Raw genomic sequence first — 19,920 nt, 5'->3', positions numbered from 1 at the left:
CTGATATCCACCTTTTTCTTAGGGTTGGAGTTGATCTCTTCATTAGGCCTTTTGGAGGATCTGTTATCTTGATTGTCCAGGGATGAAGAGTCATTCTGCGAGCCTGTCTTCTGAGCCCCTTCATTCAAAGATTGTTCTGAAGCATTTGGAACAAGGCCAGTATCTGGGACAAGGGCAGCATCTTTATCTGGAATGGGGAGCACAAATCAATGCTACTGTAAGGCTGGGTGTCAAACCTGCCCCCACCTCTCATATGCTAAAATCTGGAGTTTCTGGACGGTCTGAACTTAATGGGTCTCACACCCCATTCAAGATTAGGTCTGATTGGTTGTCCTTGTGTATAAAGGGAATTGTAATGCATTGTTCTGTGGATTCTTCATCTCCTGAGACCTTCTCAGTTCTGGATTGTCCTACTGTCCTACTCCTTGCTCACCTCTTTCTCTCTCTCTGATTTACAATGATCATGGTAGAGTAGGTAAGATTTAAAGCTTTCATTTTGTAACATGTTTGCCTTGTGATTGATTTCATTCATTTGCAATTTTATTAAATGCGTCAAATAACCTTAATTCTATTTGTATTGGCATTATTTGGTTCATGCTAATACACTGTTCAGTTTCCCATCTTCCTTTAAACCATAGGGGAATTCGTTTTGGTTGTTTGGCCAATATTTAACCCCCTACACTACTTCAAATCGCATGTACGCTTAAGACAACATCTAAGTATTTATTACATATGTAAGATGCAGGTGACTCAAGTTGAGTATCTCAGAATGGACAAAGAATACAGGAAATCAAGGGAGTTAAACAGTATCACAATATGGGAGGATACGAGACGATTAGCATAGCCTTCGTAAGCACAGAAATAGGACACTGCAAGCTAGATAGCGTTTGTTTAGGTCTTTAGATAGGGCTCCTAGAAATGGCCTTGACGTTCCTTCTATTTTCCTCATTCAAAGTTGCATGGGATTTGTTAATATTGTGACCTCTGACCGACACTAGTGTCGCATGCCTTTTCTTGTCGCACCTTACGATGAACTAACTTATGGCTATGCAGGCATAAGAAAACAGCATAATGACAGTTTATCAATGATACAAGAAACATAATTAATAGATATTAGTAGATATTAATAGATAATAGGCATATTTATCTCCTGGACATAACCAAGGGTTGTGTGCTCATAAGCTTAATATAGCAGGGTATAGATCAAACATTGTTTATTATATTCAGAGCATTCCAAACAGTATAAAAGTAATTAAGTAATCATTATCTTTAATTATTGTTAACTGATCTGTGGTTTATGGACAGACCTCTTCAACGGTAACACAAGTAACAATAAGTTGACATACTCCAATCACATTCATCAAACACACTATTCAAATATGGTCATTTTGAGACAAAAAAGCAAAACTGACCAGGTGCCTGGATTGAAGGTTGTGCAGATAGCTTCAAGCCACACTCACTGCAGAACTTGGCTGTCTTTTCGGATGCAATATGGTCACAACTGGAGCACTTCATCGTGATGTTTCAGCAGTCGATGTATCTGCATTTTTACACAAGCAACTGAGCATTTCCCTGAAACATTCCCTTTCACTTTTGATTCAGTGTATTTGGGGAAAAGTCCACTGTTAGCCAAACCCTCTTTTGGTAGAGGTAGTTCTCAGAGACAGTCATAACATTTCCTCAGGGTAAGCAAATCATGAGTGAACCATAAATTGCTGAAATGTAGACAAAGCAAGAATACAATATACAACAACAGAATCAATCCTCTCAAAAGTAAACTCAAGCTTCTTCCTTCTATGCCCGGCCCTCCCACCGTTTGTCTGTCCAATGGCAAAGGAATACTCAATCGTTTATCCAATCGCATTCCCAGCTTCAACAAAAAGAAGATCCGGGAATCAACCAAAGCACGAAAATAATTTCCTTAAAACAATATCCCTGAGCTGAGGTTGTAGAAGAGGAGTTGTATACATGTATTATACACTAGCATGAAAATCTCTGTTTGTTCTGCTCGATAGTAATGTAAATTTCTAAACGTGTCACGCGCTTGAAATGTCGACTGCTCCTCCAGACACTGGCCCATGCGTCGTTAAAAGATGATGTGCGCACTTGACATTACTAAATATTGTACATAGTTGAATGGAATACACTTTGTGAAATCATGACATATCACAACGAACCAGAAGGCCTACATTTAGCTCCACAAAGCTAAATAATGGGCTAACATCACCAAATGTCAAGAACAGTGGCTACGTTCCTGCCTAGCTATACACACACTGCTAACTTCAACCACCTGCCTGTCTTGAATTCCGTTTGTCTTTCGACTTCCAGTTTACTAAAGAATATCTAGCAATGCAATATGTATTTTACGAACTTAAGGTACGCTGACTATCAGTACCCTATCATCGCTTTCTGACTGGAGAGCTGTAGCTCCCTATAATCCGCCCAGGTCACTGTCAAATTCGGCGCAGCAGATGAACTAGCCTAGCTACGTTAGTTTTTATTAAGCGAGCTGTTGTGTTTCCCTTCCAAGTGGTAAGGTAATCACCAGCCTACGTCTAGTGGTATTAAGTTAGCAGGCTCGCTATCTGTTCTCCGTCACATAATATTGCACATGCTTTATATTAAACATAACATTGCGCAGACATACTCACTGCAGTTTACGGAAATCCTCGAAACCATGGCATGACACCTCTTCAGTGTCTTTGTTGAACTTTGAAGATACCTGGCTAACTACTCTTGGGCTGGGCCGCAGTCGTAAGTTTCAAGTAGCTATAACATAAGTTTCGTTCTTAGTTTTCGCTTTACAAAAGTGGGCGTAAACGACCCGTCACCCAGACCATGCCATCGATGCGTGCATGCTGAAAGTTATAGCGTTACATTCCACTTGTTTGAAAAGTACGACTTTGTGAGATCTAGAAACTAGTGAGCAAATTGTAGAAGCAATTGTATATGGTCATGTGCTTTATTAAAAGTTTGGCGTGATTCCCATACCTGAAAACATCACTGCTGGTGATATGTTCTGATTGGCATTTAACTCTGTATAACTCGAGACAATTATCATCTCAGCCTGCGCCTCGTCCATTAAATGTATATAGCGGGACAAGTTATCCCTTACTTTTCCTTGTGAGAAATGGTTACTATGCGTGAGAAACACAAGGTGTTGCATGAGAAATGGCTGAAATGCGTGAGATATGAGAGCCCTGATGATGGGCCCTGATGATGGCCTGCAGACTCAAAGGGAATTGTCAGACATGACCATCAGGATGCTATGCTCCCAAATCTTCACTAGAGGGCAGCACTACTGAGGCTAGCGCTCCAGGGGAAAGGCACAGTAGCTGGGCCATCGGCATAATCAGCAGTTCTGGGAAGTGCTACAGGGTTCTGGGCAGGAAGGAGTTCTGGTGTTGGAACTGGATGAAAAGTTTACTGTGTAATGGTTTGGTTTCTATTGTAGAGAGATTGATGTGTGGGCGGTCACATCACACACTCAAGGAGTTTAGTTAGGCTATGTGTTGGTAGGTAGTCGATTGCAACAACTCACTGGACAATCAAATTTGTTTATTTCCAGTATTAAACAATCTCAAGCCATCTTTAGAACGTTTGGTATAATACATAATGCAAAAGATTTGGAAAAAAGCAACACATGGTAACACTGTTATTTGTCAATTGTACTTTCTCTGAACACATCCACGCTTGTTGTTCAGCTCCAGGTGTTTGTCACTGGGTCATCACTGACCACTACTGGAGATAAGAAACAATGAAAATTGGTCAAACAGTAGACCCAAGTCCATTTTGAGACATTACCAAATGAAAAACACCAAACGAAGACTGACTGCATAAGTATTAAACAATATGCAAAACATTTTCCATTTATATATTTAGTCATTTAGCAGACACTCTTATCCAGAGCGACTTACAAACTATACAAACAAGTATTTCTGTGATGTTGGAAAGGTCTACAGCACTTGGAGGTTTTGGACCAGAGAGCAGGCCCTGTATAATGTGTTGGAAAGTGTTACCTGAACACAGCATCGTAGATGGCTACACTTTCACAGGTCTGCTGCTCCTCAGAGGGATCCTGAATCAAAACAAACAATACAGGAGTCGATTATATTATTATTATTCATTGTTAAACTTAGAGCAAAGTCGTAACTTCGTATAATTGCAATCATCTTAATAAATATCAGACAAGGGAACCTCAGCAGGGCTTAAACTGAAGTTGAGTTGTTCCACGGAGCTGTATATCGTAGGGTGTTCCTCACTGTGCAGCAGACTGACAGGACATGAACAAAGGACGTTGATTAGAAAGAGGGTCATCATGTCATATATCCTTCAACATTGGTAGCAATTACTGGTAGTGAAAAAATGCAAGACTGTTATTCACGTTTGTGGTTTTGTGGTCATGTACACTGTTGTGTAGATGATTTGGTTTGGGTCCTCCTCGCTCTCCTCAACAGGGCTCTCAGCGTGCATATATCTCTATGTACAGTCATACGGAAAGACCACATTCTGTAATGTAGGCAAATGAGTCTGAAAGCAGTAGCACCGACAAAGCTATGCAAAAATGTAGTACATCCTTCTCATCCAAAAATGTCAAATCAATGTTTATTTCCTTTCTCAGGCAGTTAATAGCCTTGCCCTCATTATAACAACCACACAGATAATACAAAATCAATGCTTCAAGTTTCTGCAGTTGCAGTTTTCCACTTACATAGGTTTTGTCACAAGTGCTTTCATGTATCACCCTAGCTTTGGTTTAGTGACTCTGATGACTATCTAGTGCTAGAATGAGCACATAAAGCTACTGTGCATGCCCTGATAGTACATTTTAGGAGGATTTTTTTCCCCATCACTTCAAAGTCATGCTTCAAAACTATTGGTGCAAGTAGATGTTATTATATTGTATAAGTTCTTCCGTACACAAGCAGACAAGGGTATGCAGGGTTTTTTGCAAAGGTAGTTGGATGTCAGCAGAGGGCTGTGTTATCAAACCAATATCAATGTTAACATGTATTTACCCCTAGACAATCCCCTTTTTGTATACCCTCTTCCACTGTAAAGCCAATAAACTGCAATACCATAGCTCTATTCACATCCCTACCTGAATAGCTACAATATCAATTAGTATTATTTACTGTTCATATAAAAGTGACATAATTGTAAGAAAACACTGTCAATTATACTTTCTAAGAAAAAAAAGTAAGTTACTATTAAAGTTACTACTAAATACATTTTGTAGTAACTTATCCCTAGACTAACGTTCCACCTGAAGGATCTTGACAATAACCGAAGCATGTAGATCACCAGGTCTGCGCTCTATTTGTGACTACAGTATAGTCTAAAACTGGGTGTTTTAAATGTGAATGTAGTTTGGACACCTCAGTAGTCTCTTCTATGTCAGGAGTAGTAGACAATATCTTCCTTCTGAGGAGACAAACCAAGAATATTTTGCAAACAATTATATCTTGAAAGTAAACAAGAAAAACAAATGACTAACCGTAATTGTGTTGGATGTAACTTGACAATGCCGTACAGTATACCTACCTTTTCATATAAACAATGATCATGAGCAGTGTGACAGTCAGTAGCAAATACGTAATAATAATAATCCATATGAGTTTGAGGTCCTCTGCAAAACATTTTAAAATTTGCAGTTTAGGGTCTTTGTACAGTTTAGAGTTTTTTTGTATGTGAAATGACAGTTTGCAAAACGTACCGTGAATGTCTTTTACTTCCAGAGTTACTGTTGATGAATTCTGACTCCCATGTTTGTTGTTAACTACACAGTAGTATTGTCCACTAGAATAAGACTGAACATCCCAAAAATAAAGCTCAAAGTGAGATGTGAGTCTGTGGTGAACGCTGCCATCGATTAGAAACCAAGCATATCTCTGGACTGGTGGGTTTGCTTCACTGCTGCAGGTCAGGGTAACATTACTACCCTTATCTACCTCTGAACACGGACTGATTGACACTGACGTGTTTTTTGGCACATCTGAAAAAGATCCCAGTCAGTAGATATTATTTTAAATATTAACATCACAAATATAAATTCCAGTATTTCATTTTAAGACTTTAGGATAATTAATGATTAGAACGTTGTCAAATTATTTTACAGCAAAGTGAAAATGGTTATGGTATTAATAATAATAAAATGTATTATACTATACACCTTTAAAATATTTGTGTGTATGGTCATTTGCATTAGCTTAAGATTTATAAACCTTCAGTAAGCTACTCACATTCAACATTGACATGGAAGACTTCTGAAAGTGTTCGACGGCTATTATAGTTCAGCATACAAGCATAGCTTCCAGAGTTTTGAAGGGATACATTATTAATGTACAGTGTTGATCCATTGTAGAAAGGTACTCCATTCTTAGACCACTCAATAGATGATCTATGCGGACCATCATAGATGTTCTTACAGGTCATGTTTACAAAATCTCCTTCTATTATTGTCCCATTTCTGGATGTTGTGACGGAAATTAAATCTAAAAAATAGAAAACACAGTAAGTCTGACTGAAAGTCTTTAGAATATGACACATCAAAATGTATTGAAATACTTGAAATTCACAGAATGCATATTAAAAGACTTACCAACCACTTTCAGTGTTGAGCCAACAACACCAGTCCATTGGTTGTTGTCAGTCTCAAATCTGAATTTATATATCCCAGAATCTCTATGTTCTAGTTGGGTTATTTGAAATGAACAATTGTTAACTCTATTGCCAAGGTAAACAAATTTGGTGGGGTGTTTCCCAACACTACTATCATATATTATTTTTTTAAGGGGATCAGAAACGTTGTGACTCCACATCACCCTTTTCACTACTTGGTTCACAGGATAGGAAAATAAACAAGGGATGACAACGGAACAACCTTTAACGGCATAAATTGGTTCAGGCTGATACTCCACATTCCACCCAGGCAAGGTACACACAACACCTGGAACAACATTCATTAATGTGGTCATTAGCTTTGGGAATACTGGATTGGATGCTACCTATTCACAAGCTCAAAACACCACATATGCATTAAGATTTGTAGGCTTTCATCTTATCTAATTAGTTCAGTTTTCTTACCAGACAAAAAGAGAAGGGCCAGCGACCAATGGCGTTGTGCGTGTCCAATACACATCTCTGAAGTCACAACAGCACACTGCTGGGACAGAAAACTCACACAAGCACAAAGTGGTAGATAAAATGAGAACCTCTGTTAAGCTTCATACCCCCAGAGAAACAGACACCAGTCTGTGGTCCCCTGATGTAAGGTTGTCACCTATTTAGGTCACTGTCACCACAGACTGAACATAGAGCCTCAAAGCTTTCTATCTCAGAGCAAGGAAACCGAGCGTGGCAGGAGGTGAGGAAACTGTGACCCAATTAACACCCACTCTACCAACTAAGCACACGTTCATAACTGCTATAGTGTGGTCAGGGGTCAGGGCATTACCCATTATGAGCAAAGCATTTTTATTTTATTATTATTATTATTATTATTATTGTAGTGAAAAATAATTGATGCATACTGTGTGCAGACAACACAATTTGCAGGTATAATGCATGCACACTATTCTGCCAGTACTTTATTCTTTAGTGATGTCTTGTTTGTGCCCAGAATCTCAGTACAGTGAGTCCTGCATAGTTAGAGCTATGTGCCTGCATGTTGAGATGCATAGAACAGTACAGTTACCTACAGCATGTTAATGCCATGTAACTGCCAAAGGCCGTGCCAAAGGGATGGTGTCAATATATATGAGCATGAATTAAATTAATCTACCAAAAAATTTGCAAAAATAAAGTAAAGTATGGTTTGAGAAAAAAAACGAATTAACAGGAAAAAACGACTGAACAGGAGAAAGGTGCATGTAGGCCTAGTGTTGGATGCAGATGCGCAAGATATTTAACTCATCGGCTATTATAACCGTTACGCAATGTTTACGCAAGCTGTCGGTCTTCTTGCCCTCCCTCAACACTGGCCAACTCCCCAGCTCTCCAAAGCGTAAACTGGTCAACCCTGACTGAAATTCTATCAAGCAGAAACACGAATCACCCACTCCAGTGTAGTTGACGAAATGTGAATATGATCACGAGGTGCCTATATAAGACAGGACATCGGCAAAAAAAAATACAAAGACATCCTGCAACCTAGGAGACCAGAAGGAGAAAATACAAGTGCGCAAGTGATCGCCAACTGGATAGATATGGAGAGGTCCATTAAACTTGCATTAGTAATGGCTGTTATCTCCATCCTGGTGTCTTATGAACCAGTGGAAGCGTGGTACAAGCAAGTTGCTGGTCCAAGCTACTACTCCGTTGGCAGGGCGTCAGGCTTGCTGTCTGGTATCCGGCGATCACCGTACATCAAAAGGGCTGAGTCCGAGTTGAATGACAGCAGAGATTCTACAATGAACAGCGTGCTTCCAGACAGCAGCAGTCGTCAAAATTCGGTCCTAAAAACTATGGTAAGTCATGAACTTTTTCATAAACTATCGATGAGATTTTGAGTGGCACGGCACTGCAAGTTTCTGATAGCGGTCTATTCAGGCGTAGTCTAAATCGTGCGTAAAAGTAACTTAACTATACAAACCAAATACTTCCTTTAATAATACCTAACTGAAATTATGCACCCTGACATTTTAATGGTCCGTAGCCTAACACTTGCAATATTACACCGTAAAAAATGTTACGCGTATCAGTAGACATGTGACATTTAAGTTCTACCATCATTAAATTTACATTATGTTGCTGACCTTATTTCTTTTTCCTTCACAGCCTATTTGTCTTAAAGATATTACACCCAATCTGCAAAGCTGCGAGCTTTCCCTGGACGGCACCGGCTATTTCCAGTGTAAAGCAGACGTGCTCGTGTCTCTGGACTCATCGGACTGTGTGGACGCCTGAACCCACGCGCCAAGTTCTGACAAATGAACACCAAGGACTGACTGATGGTATAAAAGATTTGATTGATATTTTTTCCTGTCTTCATTTTACATTCTTACTAAGTGTTCAAACATTTTCTTCCAAACGTTTACTTGCACTTATCTTTAAAATATCTACATGTTATGTCTAAGAATGTACTGTACATACCTGAAATGAGTACGTTGGTAATTATTAAATTAAACTTACATTGCACCTACATTTTCTGTGGCATTGATGATTTACCTTATGACAAATAAAAATGGCAAAAGAAAAGATAAAAGTTTTATTCAATAAAAATGTATTTATAAAATACCACTGCAGCACAAACTATATTAGTTTTGACAGCCAAACATTCAGTTTAAAATACTTTTATGACAAAGCCCATTTAGGGTTAAAAAAAATGTCAACTGAAGGTAGAACATGATGACCCACAAGAACCACAAACAGCCGGTCTACCCATTTTGTTTACACAAATAAAAATACATTAAAGAAATATTTATACATATTAAAAACAACAACAATTTATAAATAGACAACCTTATGTGGGCCTACAACAGAGAGACAGAAGCTAGGTTCTGTTTGACAACAGTGTCCATAGCTACCTGGAACACCATCCTGATGTTACTGGTGTCAGTGGCGGTAGTGAAGTGGTGGAACACCCTCTTGTTGAGTGTGGTGTTGCAGGCCACGAGCAGAGCAGTGATGTGACGTGCAGCAGCGTCTACGTCACGGTCGGCTCCTGTGGGGACAAAGCAGACCGACTTGTGATGGCGCCTGCATGACTGGTGTCCTTCTGGCACAGCGGCACTCCTACGAAAAAATGACACTATTTGGTTCACAGGACTTTGCTAACAGTCAACAAGTCAGCTTTTTAAGAAAATCTGCAAGGAGCAGGCAGGCCTTCATCTTATTATCAGCCCCCAGGGAAAGAATGATAATCCAGTATCTTTATCTCCTGAGGGACTCGATTCTGAAAAAGCCCTCTATTCAGATAAAACTGAAATATGTGTGCTTCTGCCCCTGGTGCAGTGTCACAACCAACCATGGTGCTATGGATACAGTATGTAAGTGAGGTGTTAGCATAGCCTATGGTTTACAGCAAGATGACAGAGGGACTTCAGATGTCACAGTAAGCAGCATACAGGAACAAAAGAATGGACAGAAACACATACCCTTGGGGCCATCCTAATCCATAACAAACAGTACCGGCAGAGAGACTTCTAAATAAAGGGTGGTACATATGCATTTATGTATTGAATACATTGTATGCCTCCTGTGGATTGACTCCTGAAAGAACTGCAGTGCACATCCCAATAGCAGTAACTAGGTTTGCCCTGGGCACACAGTGGAGAAATACTACTTAATGAAAATAAAATGTATATATTTAAAATAAATGATTCACACATTTAAATATTGATATATCTTCAAAATGTCCAAGGGACATTCATAATGTAATATAATAGTGGTCACTGTTTGACAGGGCTGGTAAGTCCAAACACTGAACATTTGATCAATAAATCCATCTGATTGAAATTGAACAGCTTAAAATAAAAATGAACTTATTTGCTCTTAAATTATGAAAACTGATGAATAATTAAAGTCAACCATTTCTAAAAACTTCCTTGACAAAGAAGATAATCAAAGCTAAGATGTTGACATTCCAAAAGCGTTTACAGTGACCCAACCTGTATAACTAGGAAGATATAGCCTCAAGTGCCTTCCTGAGTATTGAATCTTCTCTTGGAAGAGGTCCATTTTGTTCATGAACAGGATCTGAAAGATATGACAAGTATGACAACTTTAAAACGTACAGTTCAGTCGGTAAAATTAAATAAAAGGTTATGAATAATGTAATTTATTTATACTATAAAAGGACCTCTTGCAGATGCAATGATGTAATTACAAGCAAGTATTTGGGCATATTTTCAATGTGTAAAATGGTGTTGTGTGGATGTCATAATGAAGGCAATAGTAAGTACATGTGAGAGATGAGGACTGGAAGGTTACTCCAATGCTCCTGCTCTGATCTAATAACTCTGACAAAAACAAGTCAACCTGCAAGTGACTCCATCCATCCACCAGGTGAATAGCACAATATAAATGAGAAATTAAACAAGCTTGTTACACAGTGTAATAAAGAGCGTCTCTTAGCCAACTCTAGTCGACCGAAATTGCCTCCCGAACACCTCGATCACGCCCTAGGTGTTAATTAACCATGTCAGAGTCAATCAAGGTGGGCTGTGCTCAGTGCGGTGGGCAGAGGTGATTACCAGGAGGCACTCAGATCTGCGTTGTTAACCCCCACGGTCGACAAGGCTCTACACGGCACCAGGACATGGTGTCAAAAGGCCAGACAAAGCCGTCCCTACAGAGGACCACTGGGACTTACAGTCCCCTACGGACTATGTGGATTTGTGTTCCTTTAACTTCACTTTTGGGAGATGTTGGCAGTTAAGATTGCTCGGGATGTAGTCCTTTTAACAGGTGGGTTACAGTAGAGGACCCTTGTAACATATATAAATAAGACCTACCAGTGAAGTACTTGAGAAAACTCTGTTGGCACAGATGGAGGTGAACAGCCCGATGCTCTCTTGGAGTCGGTTCTACGGTGAACGACAGGGAAAACAAGAGACGAGGATGAGAAGAGGCTCAGACAGTTACACTGGTGATGTGCTACACAAGAAGATGCTAAAAGTGTCAATGTCCAAGAAAAAAACAACACATATTCAACAATGAGACATCTCAGAATCTGAGGTGCTCAGATTGACCATTTAATTTGTCTCTCTGAACGTTATACTCTGAAGCACGATTGGCCTATTGAATATATAAATGGATGTAATCAGCTCAGAAACTCAAGTCTTTTTTTCTTTTTTACATTAACTGGATCCAAACTGTATTTCTATTCAATTTAAGCAGGTAAAAAAGGACTACATATAATGTCCACTTTAAGGCTGAGAGTGAAGTGTCTCACCATGGCAGGGTCCTCAATCATGGTTTTGTCATAACTGCTGAGCGCCACCACAAACAGGACAATCTGGACGTTGTCAAAGCAGCTTAGCCACTTCCTTCTCTGGGTTGTTTGGCTTCCCAAATCATACATCCTGTCATACACACACAAACACACCTTCTCTGCCATGATGACCACGAGGTAAATGAACACAGCATAACCACGACCCAATTTTAGCCTTTGTACATATGATAGAGGGATTCTAACATATTCCCCCTAAGTATCACAGTGTAGGAAATACTACAATCTCCAGGATTTGATACCACATCGTTCTGTGGTAGCAGTGGTCTCTCAACATAAAGCGAGAGAAACCTACAGTAGGTTTTGAATGAGTACTTTGGGAGGATGAGCGTGTGAACAGGTAGGGAACAGAGGTTGTAGGGAGGACGACGGGGGCTGCACAGCAGTCGTAAACATGTCATATTTTACTTCTCTAGAATTGTCAGTAAGGTAGTTGGAAATCAATATTTCATAGGCTTGCTGCCTCCAGTCCTGTGGGGGCTTTGAGTGGGTGTAGGTAACCCCCAGGTGACCCTGGCTGAGACGTGAAGTGAAGCGCACCATCACCGTTACCTGCTTCTAAGAGCCCTCCCCTGAGATCCCTGTATAGCAATACCAGCGAATAGCGTCTTAAGAGACAGTACACTTGGGGGGATGGATTCCATTGGTGTTACAGTACCACACACACACAAACATTTTACTATATGAATTGTATACTTTCTCCAAGTGTGCTTATTGACAGAATATGATACATCATCAATCAAACGGAAACATGATTTGATGTTCATACTAAACCCTTTACATGCTCTCAATCAATGTAGAATGACAGTGATTGTTCTTCAGTTTAAACTTGGCAACATGAATATTTGATATGCTGTAGGAGAAACCACAACAGTTAAGAGTTGTGTTATGAATGTTGTGGGAAATTGATTATGGGACAGCTAGGAAAACCAGGGAGGCTTACACCAGGTCAGGTTTTGGGGCCTAAAATGTCTGACTTCTATCTACGCAGTTAAGAAACCATGCGCAGTTAATAAACTCCACTCAAAACTGGTTTTACCCAGAACATGAGAAAGTATGGTGGGGGAATTGGTTTGGCAAACTAAGTATGGGAAGGGAATTTGTATCCTGAGTGTAATAGGCTGTTGTTGCTCAACAGTGTATGGTAGACTCAATCAATTGGATAGGCCCTGGAAGGAAAGGGAGGGGGTCGAGACAGGTTGCAGCAGGTGGGATCAACTGAAGTTCATCTTTGAACTTAAGGAACTACAGTCATGCATCCGAAGCGGTAGGTTCGGCCAGAACCGAGAGAGATGGAGGATGTAGGAACGGGTTAAGCATGTTGGGGTGAACTGGGGTTGAGATGAAGCGAGGACATGGGAAGTGAAGTAGAGGGGGCTTTTCCAGTAAGAGAGAAGTTGATCAACATTTTAAGAGCCAGAGGATGCACATGCAGTTGTGGGGTGGTTAGGAACTGGTTAAAGAACCTTCTAGAAGGTTATGTCATTATATCAGGCAGGGAGGGGGATTGTGCCCCATATCGGTGTTTATAATGAGATGTCCAAGGAAATGTGGTCGTCTTTTCCTGTATGTTTGTGAACGTACATCTGCCTTGCCGAAATAAACCATCAAGCTGCCTTGAGCCGTTGAAAGATATTTTGCCTTCGACTACTTTTTTCTACTACTTTGTATGGCCGTCTGTTTTCTACAACACGAACGAAAGACATTTATATTTAATAATTTCAAGTAATGTGATGCAGATGTGGGGGGGATTCGTAGAAAGCACAGCCTCCACTCCTTTCAATATTAAATGTACGCATATAATTTTTTTTTGGAATAGATTTGTAAATAAAAAATTTGTAAAACAGACCAACTGATGGGAACATTTGTAGAAAGTCTTACCTAAAAACCATTCGATTGACCTGAAACTGGGTCTCGATGATTCCACAGGTACGCACTCTCACTTTCAGTACGTCCATCTCAGTGGGTATGTAGTTGGGAGCGAGAATCCGACTCAAATTCTCAAAGAAACTAGATGTGGAGAGAGCATCAGAAAGTAAACAAAGTAACTTTACATACGTTACTCCAATGATTTGAATCACCTTCATACAATCTGAAAAGAACAGGCTGGATGTAAATGTAGTTGCTCAGAAGGAAGTGGGTATGCGGCTTCTTACAAGACGAGTGAGTTTTTAGTAAACATAACACGCATAACACGCCTCCATGTTGCTCCTGAACTCAAGAGGTTTCACAGGGACTTTAGAAAGGGTATACGTTAGAACCAATCAGCAATTATGACTGTTCGATGTCAACACAATCCAAAATGAATGTTGACCTACTCAACAGGGTTATAAAAAGGAACAATACTGCTTTTAGCAGACTTTTAGCTAAAGCTAAATGAAAACTTCATCTGGTAAAATGTTTGTACTACGAGGAGCTCAGGTGCAACTCAGAATGAAGCAACCTCGTAGCATGGGTCGCACGGCAAGAGCCATATTGGAACTGACCTTTTATAATTAAAAGCAATTAGCACTTTCCTAACCCAACAGGCACCAGCTGGCATGACACACACATCCACATCAGGGCGGGTGGCAAAGTAAACGGATACCGACAGGGTGCAAGACGACCACCACCGACCTCAGTCGAGCTTTTATCCCCCATGCCACACCTCCCTGAACCAGCCCCCCCTTTCCCCCCCACCCCCTCTCTGCATCTCCTACAGCCAGGAAAGTGTCTGTGACATTCCAGACTGGTCCCATCACCTCCCAGGGGAGCCCAGACGTCCACCCCCTCAAGGTCGTCTCTTCCAGTCAGTGCCACATTTAAGCACCAGAAGAGAGGCATGCATCAACGCGTCTCGGCCATGCAGTCACACTGAGTTGAGGCTGCCCCGGAGTACAGGAGGCCCCCGGGGACTTCAGGCAGCCTCAGCTCCAGTAGGGGGTTGATATAACCTGGCAACCTCTTACAGAGAGGGGACTGCCAAGTAGGGAGGATGGCCATGAAACACACCTCCCCCTCGCTGTCCTCTGCTGGGCTGCTGTCTGAAAGGGTTGGTGTGTGGAAACGCATCGCTGAGGTGAATGAATTCTAAAAAGCAAAGGTATCTTTCAAAGTGACTTACCCCATGAATGTGTTTTACAGGAGAAACCAGCACCCTGACTGACTGACTGACTAGAGTAGCAGTAAACAAGATGTTGTCTATTTCTTATTTTAAATAAATATTTTTTTCACAGCATTTTTGCTTCATTGGGATAGATAATGTAGGATATGTAGGGGAGAGAGACAGATTGGAGGACATGCAGGATATATCCCGGTCTTTTCTTCCTCCTGCAAAATGCCAGAGGGACTCCCGTAGGGAGCGGGGATCCTCAATGTCCCCTTAGTGTGCAGCCCCCCAGGCAGAGACATGATGTCAGTGTCATGGTCTCATCCTTCCCTCTCTGAGAGTCGGCTGGCCACTCATGCCTCTACACGTCATCGTCCAGCACCTGTTGTCTTTCCATCTCAAATTCCTGCCTTCAACATGAAAACACAGGGATCTATGGGGAAGGCTTATCAAAGAACATTCATACGCTCTACCACTGACTGATACAGTATTTGGAAGAACAGAGGAAAATGCTAATGCATTCACAGTTCACTTGATAACTCAACAGCAGCATTCATCAAAAGTAATGTCCCTGAAATGAGGCAGAGAGAGACCAAATTTGGGTTTTGATGGCACTTTAAACAAAGTGTAATAAAAAAAAAAACGGACACGCCTCGCATGCGTGGCATAATTGCATCACTCCCAAGGACACTTCATCTCATGCTTCAGAACACAGCTGATCAACCCATGAATGCTGGCACAAAGGCTGCATGAATGATGCCAAGCCATTACTGGAACACAACTGACAATATATTAATAGGGTCTGCTTTGTGATAGGCATAAAGAAAATTGACAAAACCATCAAACTAGCTATGAAAGACCACTAGAAAGGCTGCCAGTCTTACTCACAGGAGCAAATTTACAGTCGGATTACACACTGGCAAACAGGAAAAACCTAAAATGGGTTTCCTTGATGGAGAAGATGATGGACAGCCCATATTTGCACAACCAGTGCAGGTAGTTTGACCAATTATACCCTTCTCAACCTCCTGTGGTGTCTACACAACATCTTGTACACTCCTTACTCACTACACAGTAACACACACACACACACACACACACACACACGCGTGCTTCAAATACAGTCATGTCTGTATCATCACACCCCCTCGGCCCTGTGTCCCAGAATACATAAACGTGGTTGCAATTGAGACCCTAAATGTCAGAAGAATCATTTCCTGTAGACGATGCATTACTGGTTGCCACCGTCATATTGTATTGACAAGAAAGTGGCACGTCTGTCCCTGGTTGTCCCTTAGGCAGCTCCAGGCTAGTCGTGATTAAGTGGGCCCGTGTAAGGTACTCACTAGAGAGCTGAATCATTGAGCTCAAACTCAGAGCCTCTGGCTGTCGTCGCTCGGAACCCCTGGTCGGCCCACAGGGAGAAGAACGCATGAGCCACGAATGGAAGCAGCTCCAGGTCCTCCCCTGAACAGCGGTCGCAGGAGAGGATGGAGCTGGCATGCGCCTGGGAGGTGGGAGACACAGCAGCCAAAAAACAGATTCGAGAGGTTAAAAGAAATGATACTTTAGATTTGTGTCGCATCTGGCTCTTATTGAGAATGTGACTTTTGTCAGGGAGAAAGGCTGACATCTAGTGTGACCACCGGGTATTACGGTTTATGGCATCAAACGTACACTTTCAGGGTTCCAGGTGGTCTGCTAGACCAGAGGAAGGTGGGGTTGCACTGAAACAACAGAACACTGGTGAACTGCTTGTTCTGCTCCTCACCTTGTTGTTCTTATGGGCTAGGTTGATCCTGAGTATCCTCATGCCTTGCAACACAAACTTCATGGACTTCAGGAGGTTGTCAAGCACTGCAGGCTGTGGAGAAAGAAGGGTGTTTCCAGATGAGCGTACGTGGTGATGGGGGGGGGAGGGAATGTTCTCATACGCCACAAGGGAAAGCCCGTTTTAAAATACCCAATGATATAAAAACCATTGGACAAGTAAATGTAAGTAGTGATCGTCAAATTAAAACAATAAATTAAACTATTTTAAATACTGGAAAATGCTAAAAAGATTAAGTAATTTGTCTATGTGCATACTGCCATACAAAAGCACTGGGAGGACCCAAGGAAGAGTGTCCAGCTCCAACACAATAGCTAAAGGGCATTCAAATAAAGACCAGTATGAAGATTTTTAGAAGATATCCTGCTGGGAAAGTTCAACCACAACAACTTCATTGGAAACATGCAGGAAAGTTCCCAGTATGAAGAGTTAGGGCAACCCAGACACAACAACAGCTCCCCAGAGCAGTCCATCTATCCCCTGTCCAAACATACTCCTCTTATACTGTATAAAGCATTGGTGGAGGAATGTTCCTGTAAAAGTCAACAGCACATTTATCAAAGAGCTTTCCCATGTTCTTCAGGGCAGCGGTGGGTCCTTCCATTCATACCATTATTTGTACGTCACCAGTCATGGAGTTCTTACCCCTTCGGGATTTTGTTAGATTACAAATATTGTTTTGCAGAAATGTTAAACAATGGGTCTGCTTGCTAGAAAGTAGCCTGTCACAGCAGGACATTGTGGGTGTGTGTGTGTTGTGGGATTCCCTAGCATGGTAGATTAGGGTAAGGATGCTTGCTGTATGGTTTCCTACTACTGCTTTCTGCTACTGTGCGTCATTCATCATTCAGTCAATATTTCTACAGAGCTGCTCCAAGACATACGCTGGGGACCAGGCATTTTCCCCCACTCCCACCAGTCTTGCTGACAACAACTTCCATCAAGTTTCCAAAACTATGAAAAGGTCACAATTGCTGCCCATGTGAGCTATCTGATGTACCTTGAAGCTGAGGAGCTCTGCTTTGGAGAAGCCTTGGCTGTGGATGATCTTTATTTGCTTGACCAGGGTACTCTTTCCACTCTCCGCAGCCCCTACTCAACCCAGCGAGTAAGCAGATAGTTTGCATAAAGGAAATTGGAATCAAATAACACTGTACTCTACTCAAACCCACAATGGGTATCCTCCTTAGGTACTGTTAGCTTGCACCAGCTTACCAAGCATCAGGATCTTGACCACATTCGTCTCATTCTTGGCTTGCTCAGATAACTCTTGTTCGATTTTAGAGCTCAGGGTTTTTGCCTTTTTCCCCTCCTCACTCACATCTTGGTGAAGACAGATTTCTATGCACATCTAGTAAAATTGAGAATGGCAGAAACATTATACAATCATTTCCGTCGCTCTAATATAGCAGTTCGCTACTCTAATGGTATCTTTACCAACAGCACTGTTTGTTACAAAGTTAAGAAAGTGTCCACTTTGAAAATCTACATATTATGAATTGTGGACTACACGAAATTAAGAACTTGCAATTGATACCTGCACAGGGACCGACAGAATATTGAAACAACGAAACATTCTGCTGTTTCTACGTTAACTAGTTTATGACCTTTGGGCGTATCTACCACCAAGAACAACAAAATTACTGTTTGGCTTAATTTGTCTTGCGTTCGAGCGGGGATCTTCCTCAAGAAAGGGTGGTGACGTCATGCAGCTCATTGTACAAAACATGAACACCTGTTGAACAATTGCAAGCTTAATCTGTGGTAGGCTGGAGATAATTTGAATTGGACAACTATAGGGCCCATCACCAATATCACTTTCAACTCCAGTGTAGTTTCCGAAACGTCCGAAAATGTCATAATAATGGTGGATAAATGTACGATTTCTGAGACGGAAATAGTTTACACATTATAACCTTTGAGAAAGTCAATGCATCAATAGCCCAAATCGGGCAAAAATTGGGCGGCTGGCCATAGCCGTCCCACTGTCTGCACACAGTCCGTCAAGATTCATTACCAGAGTCCAGGGGCGGTTTTAGGCACGGGCGGACCGGGCAGCCGCCCGGGGCGGCACTTTTTCATGTCACGTGGGGGGCGCACGATCATAAAATAAATAAATAAAAATCTCTGCGCGGCGAAGCGGTTTTCTCTTTTCTATCATTTCACTGTGTGGGGAATTGGCAAATTGGCGCCCCCTTCAGGCAGCTGCAGGCACCCCTGCTTGCTGAGAAGGTGCCGTGCACAGAAGCTGTGTGAAAAAAGGGGAGAGGGACAGACAGCTCATCTGACTGGGTCTCCCAAATGGAACGGACAATTCATAATATTATAAATATAGGCCTAAAGTTCCTGCACATTTTTGTTTTTTTTTATTGTGTGAAATGGCGAATGAAAAAAATGGGTATAGGCTAATTCTTACCTTTTTGCTATGATGCTTGCTATGCAACAACAATATTTCGGTTTTAACGCAACAAACACGAGATAACATTTCACCATAATAGTGTGCTTTGCAACAAAACTGTTACAAGTTCAGTTAATATTTATTTTCATTATTTAGGTTAGGCCCTGTAATTAGCCAACGGAATTTTCAAATCTGTAGGTAGTTTCAAAGACGAACATTTGCTATTTGCTACAACTATATTTCGTGACAAAGTATAGTTTAACGTCATAACTAAAAGTGTTCCTCCCTAAAAGTTATATTAATATAGCATGTAATAACAGACATTTAGCTTGTAAGGGCATGTTTATGTAACCCTCCTATTATGTTTGGTGTCAATTTCAATGTAGAACCGCCACTGCCAGAGTCCTTGCCAGAGAAACTAAGCTGCACAATTGACCTCTGGATGGATGGGTGTGGTCTACAATTTGCTGAAATGCCCATGGGATATTTCACATTGAAATATATGTTATGCTCAATTGAGAAGCCCTAGGTAATGATCTTATTTTAATTAACTGACATTTACCAATCTCCCAGCGTGAAGTGATTAATTTGTGTGCAAGGGAACCCTTATTTTATCTGATCAAAGGTCAGATCAGGCCATGCCCTATGAC

The 19,920-nt window shown here is 41.3% G+C and overlaps 3 protein-coding genes and 1 long non-coding RNA gene across 4 annotated transcripts in view; 1 reads left to right on the top strand and 3 right to left on the bottom strand.

Moving 5' to 3' along the window:
• LOC136938358 (E3 ubiquitin-protein ligase rnf213-alpha-like) overlaps positions 1 to 2,773 on the bottom strand; it is a 28,786-nt gene extending 26,013 nt beyond the window's left edge. The window contains exons 1-3 of the mRNA XM_067231647.1: positions 2,652 to 2,773; positions 1,413 to 1,540; positions 12 to 187 (exon numbers count right to left, since the gene is read on the bottom strand). Coding sequence (XP_067087748.1) covers positions 12 to 187; positions 1,413 to 1,515 — 279 coding nt within the window. The 5' untranslated portion in view covers positions 1,516 to 1,540; positions 2,652 to 2,773. The remainder of the gene's footprint in view (positions 1 to 11; positions 188 to 1,412; positions 1,541 to 2,651) is intronic.
• A 3,124-nt stretch (positions 2,774 to 5,897) lies between these two features.
• On the bottom strand, positions 5,898 to 6,738 carry LOC136938365 (uncharacterized). The gene is made up of 3 exons (XR_010875267.1): positions 6,602 to 6,738; positions 6,243 to 6,494; positions 5,898 to 5,995 (listed from the first exon to the last, which is right to left on the bottom strand). It is a non-coding gene; the product is annotated as an uncharacterized lncRNA (long non-coding RNA).
• A 1,420-nt stretch (positions 6,739 to 8,158) lies between these two features.
• LOC136938360 (neuropeptide B-like) lies at positions 8,159 to 9,144 on the top strand. The gene is made up of 2 exons (XM_067231649.1): positions 8,159 to 8,468; positions 8,779 to 9,144. Exons 1-2 carry the CDS (start codon positions 8,208 to 8,210, stop codon positions 8,905 to 8,907), a joined length of 390 nt encoding a protein of 129 aa, XP_067087750.1. The 5' UTR covers positions 8,159 to 8,207; the 3' UTR covers positions 8,908 to 9,144.
• A 50-nt stretch (positions 9,145 to 9,194) lies between these two features.
• LOC136938359 (guanine nucleotide-binding protein G(o) subunit alpha-like) lies at positions 9,195 to 18,487 on the bottom strand. The gene is made up of 10 exons (XM_067231648.1): positions 18,410 to 18,487; positions 18,088 to 18,223; positions 17,873 to 17,964; positions 16,813 to 16,905; positions 16,388 to 16,548; positions 13,835 to 13,963; positions 11,897 to 12,026; positions 11,457 to 11,528; positions 10,611 to 10,698; positions 9,195 to 9,664 (listed from the first exon to the last, which is right to left on the bottom strand). Exons 1-10 carry the CDS (start codon positions 18,446 to 18,448, stop codon positions 9,474 to 9,476), a joined length of 1,131 nt encoding a protein of 376 aa, XP_067087749.1. The 5' UTR covers positions 18,449 to 18,487; the 3' UTR covers positions 9,195 to 9,473.
• Positions 18,488 to 19,920: the final 1,433 nt, after the last annotated feature.

The sequence above is a fragment of the Osmerus mordax genome (genome assembly GCF_038355195.1).
Source record: "Osmerus mordax isolate fOsmMor3 chromosome 3 unlocalized genomic scaffold, fOsmMor3.pri SUPER_3_unloc_4, whole genome shotgun sequence".
Classification (NCBI taxonomy): domain Eukaryota; kingdom Metazoa; phylum Chordata; class Actinopteri; order Osmeriformes; family Osmeridae; genus Osmerus; species Osmerus mordax.
Note: the sequence above shows the minus strand (reverse complement) of the source record. Positions and strands in the feature narration are given on the sequence as shown.

Bases quoted from the DNA above. Each gene is read 5' to 3' on its own strand.
- LOC136938360 (XM_067231649.1), top strand. From the start codon at position 8,208: ATGGAGAGGTCCATTAAACTTGCATTAGTAATGGCTGTTATCTCCATC. The intron at 8,469-8,778 runs GTAAGTCATGAA...TTTCCTTCACAG, and splicing joins ATTCGGTCCTAAAAACTATG to CCTATTTGTCTTAAAGATAT.
- LOC136938359 (XM_067231648.1), bottom strand. From the start codon at position 18,448: ATGTTTCGTTGTTTCAATATTCTGTCGGTCCCTGTGCAG. The intron at 16,906-17,872 runs GTACATCAGATA...CTTTCTCCACAG, and splicing joins CAGAGCTCCTCAGCTTCAAG to CCTGCAGTGCTTGACAACCT. The intron at 10,699-11,456 runs GTAGGTCTTATT...CATATCTTTCAG, and splicing joins TTTTCTCAAGTACTTCACTG to ATCCTGTTCATGAACAAAAT.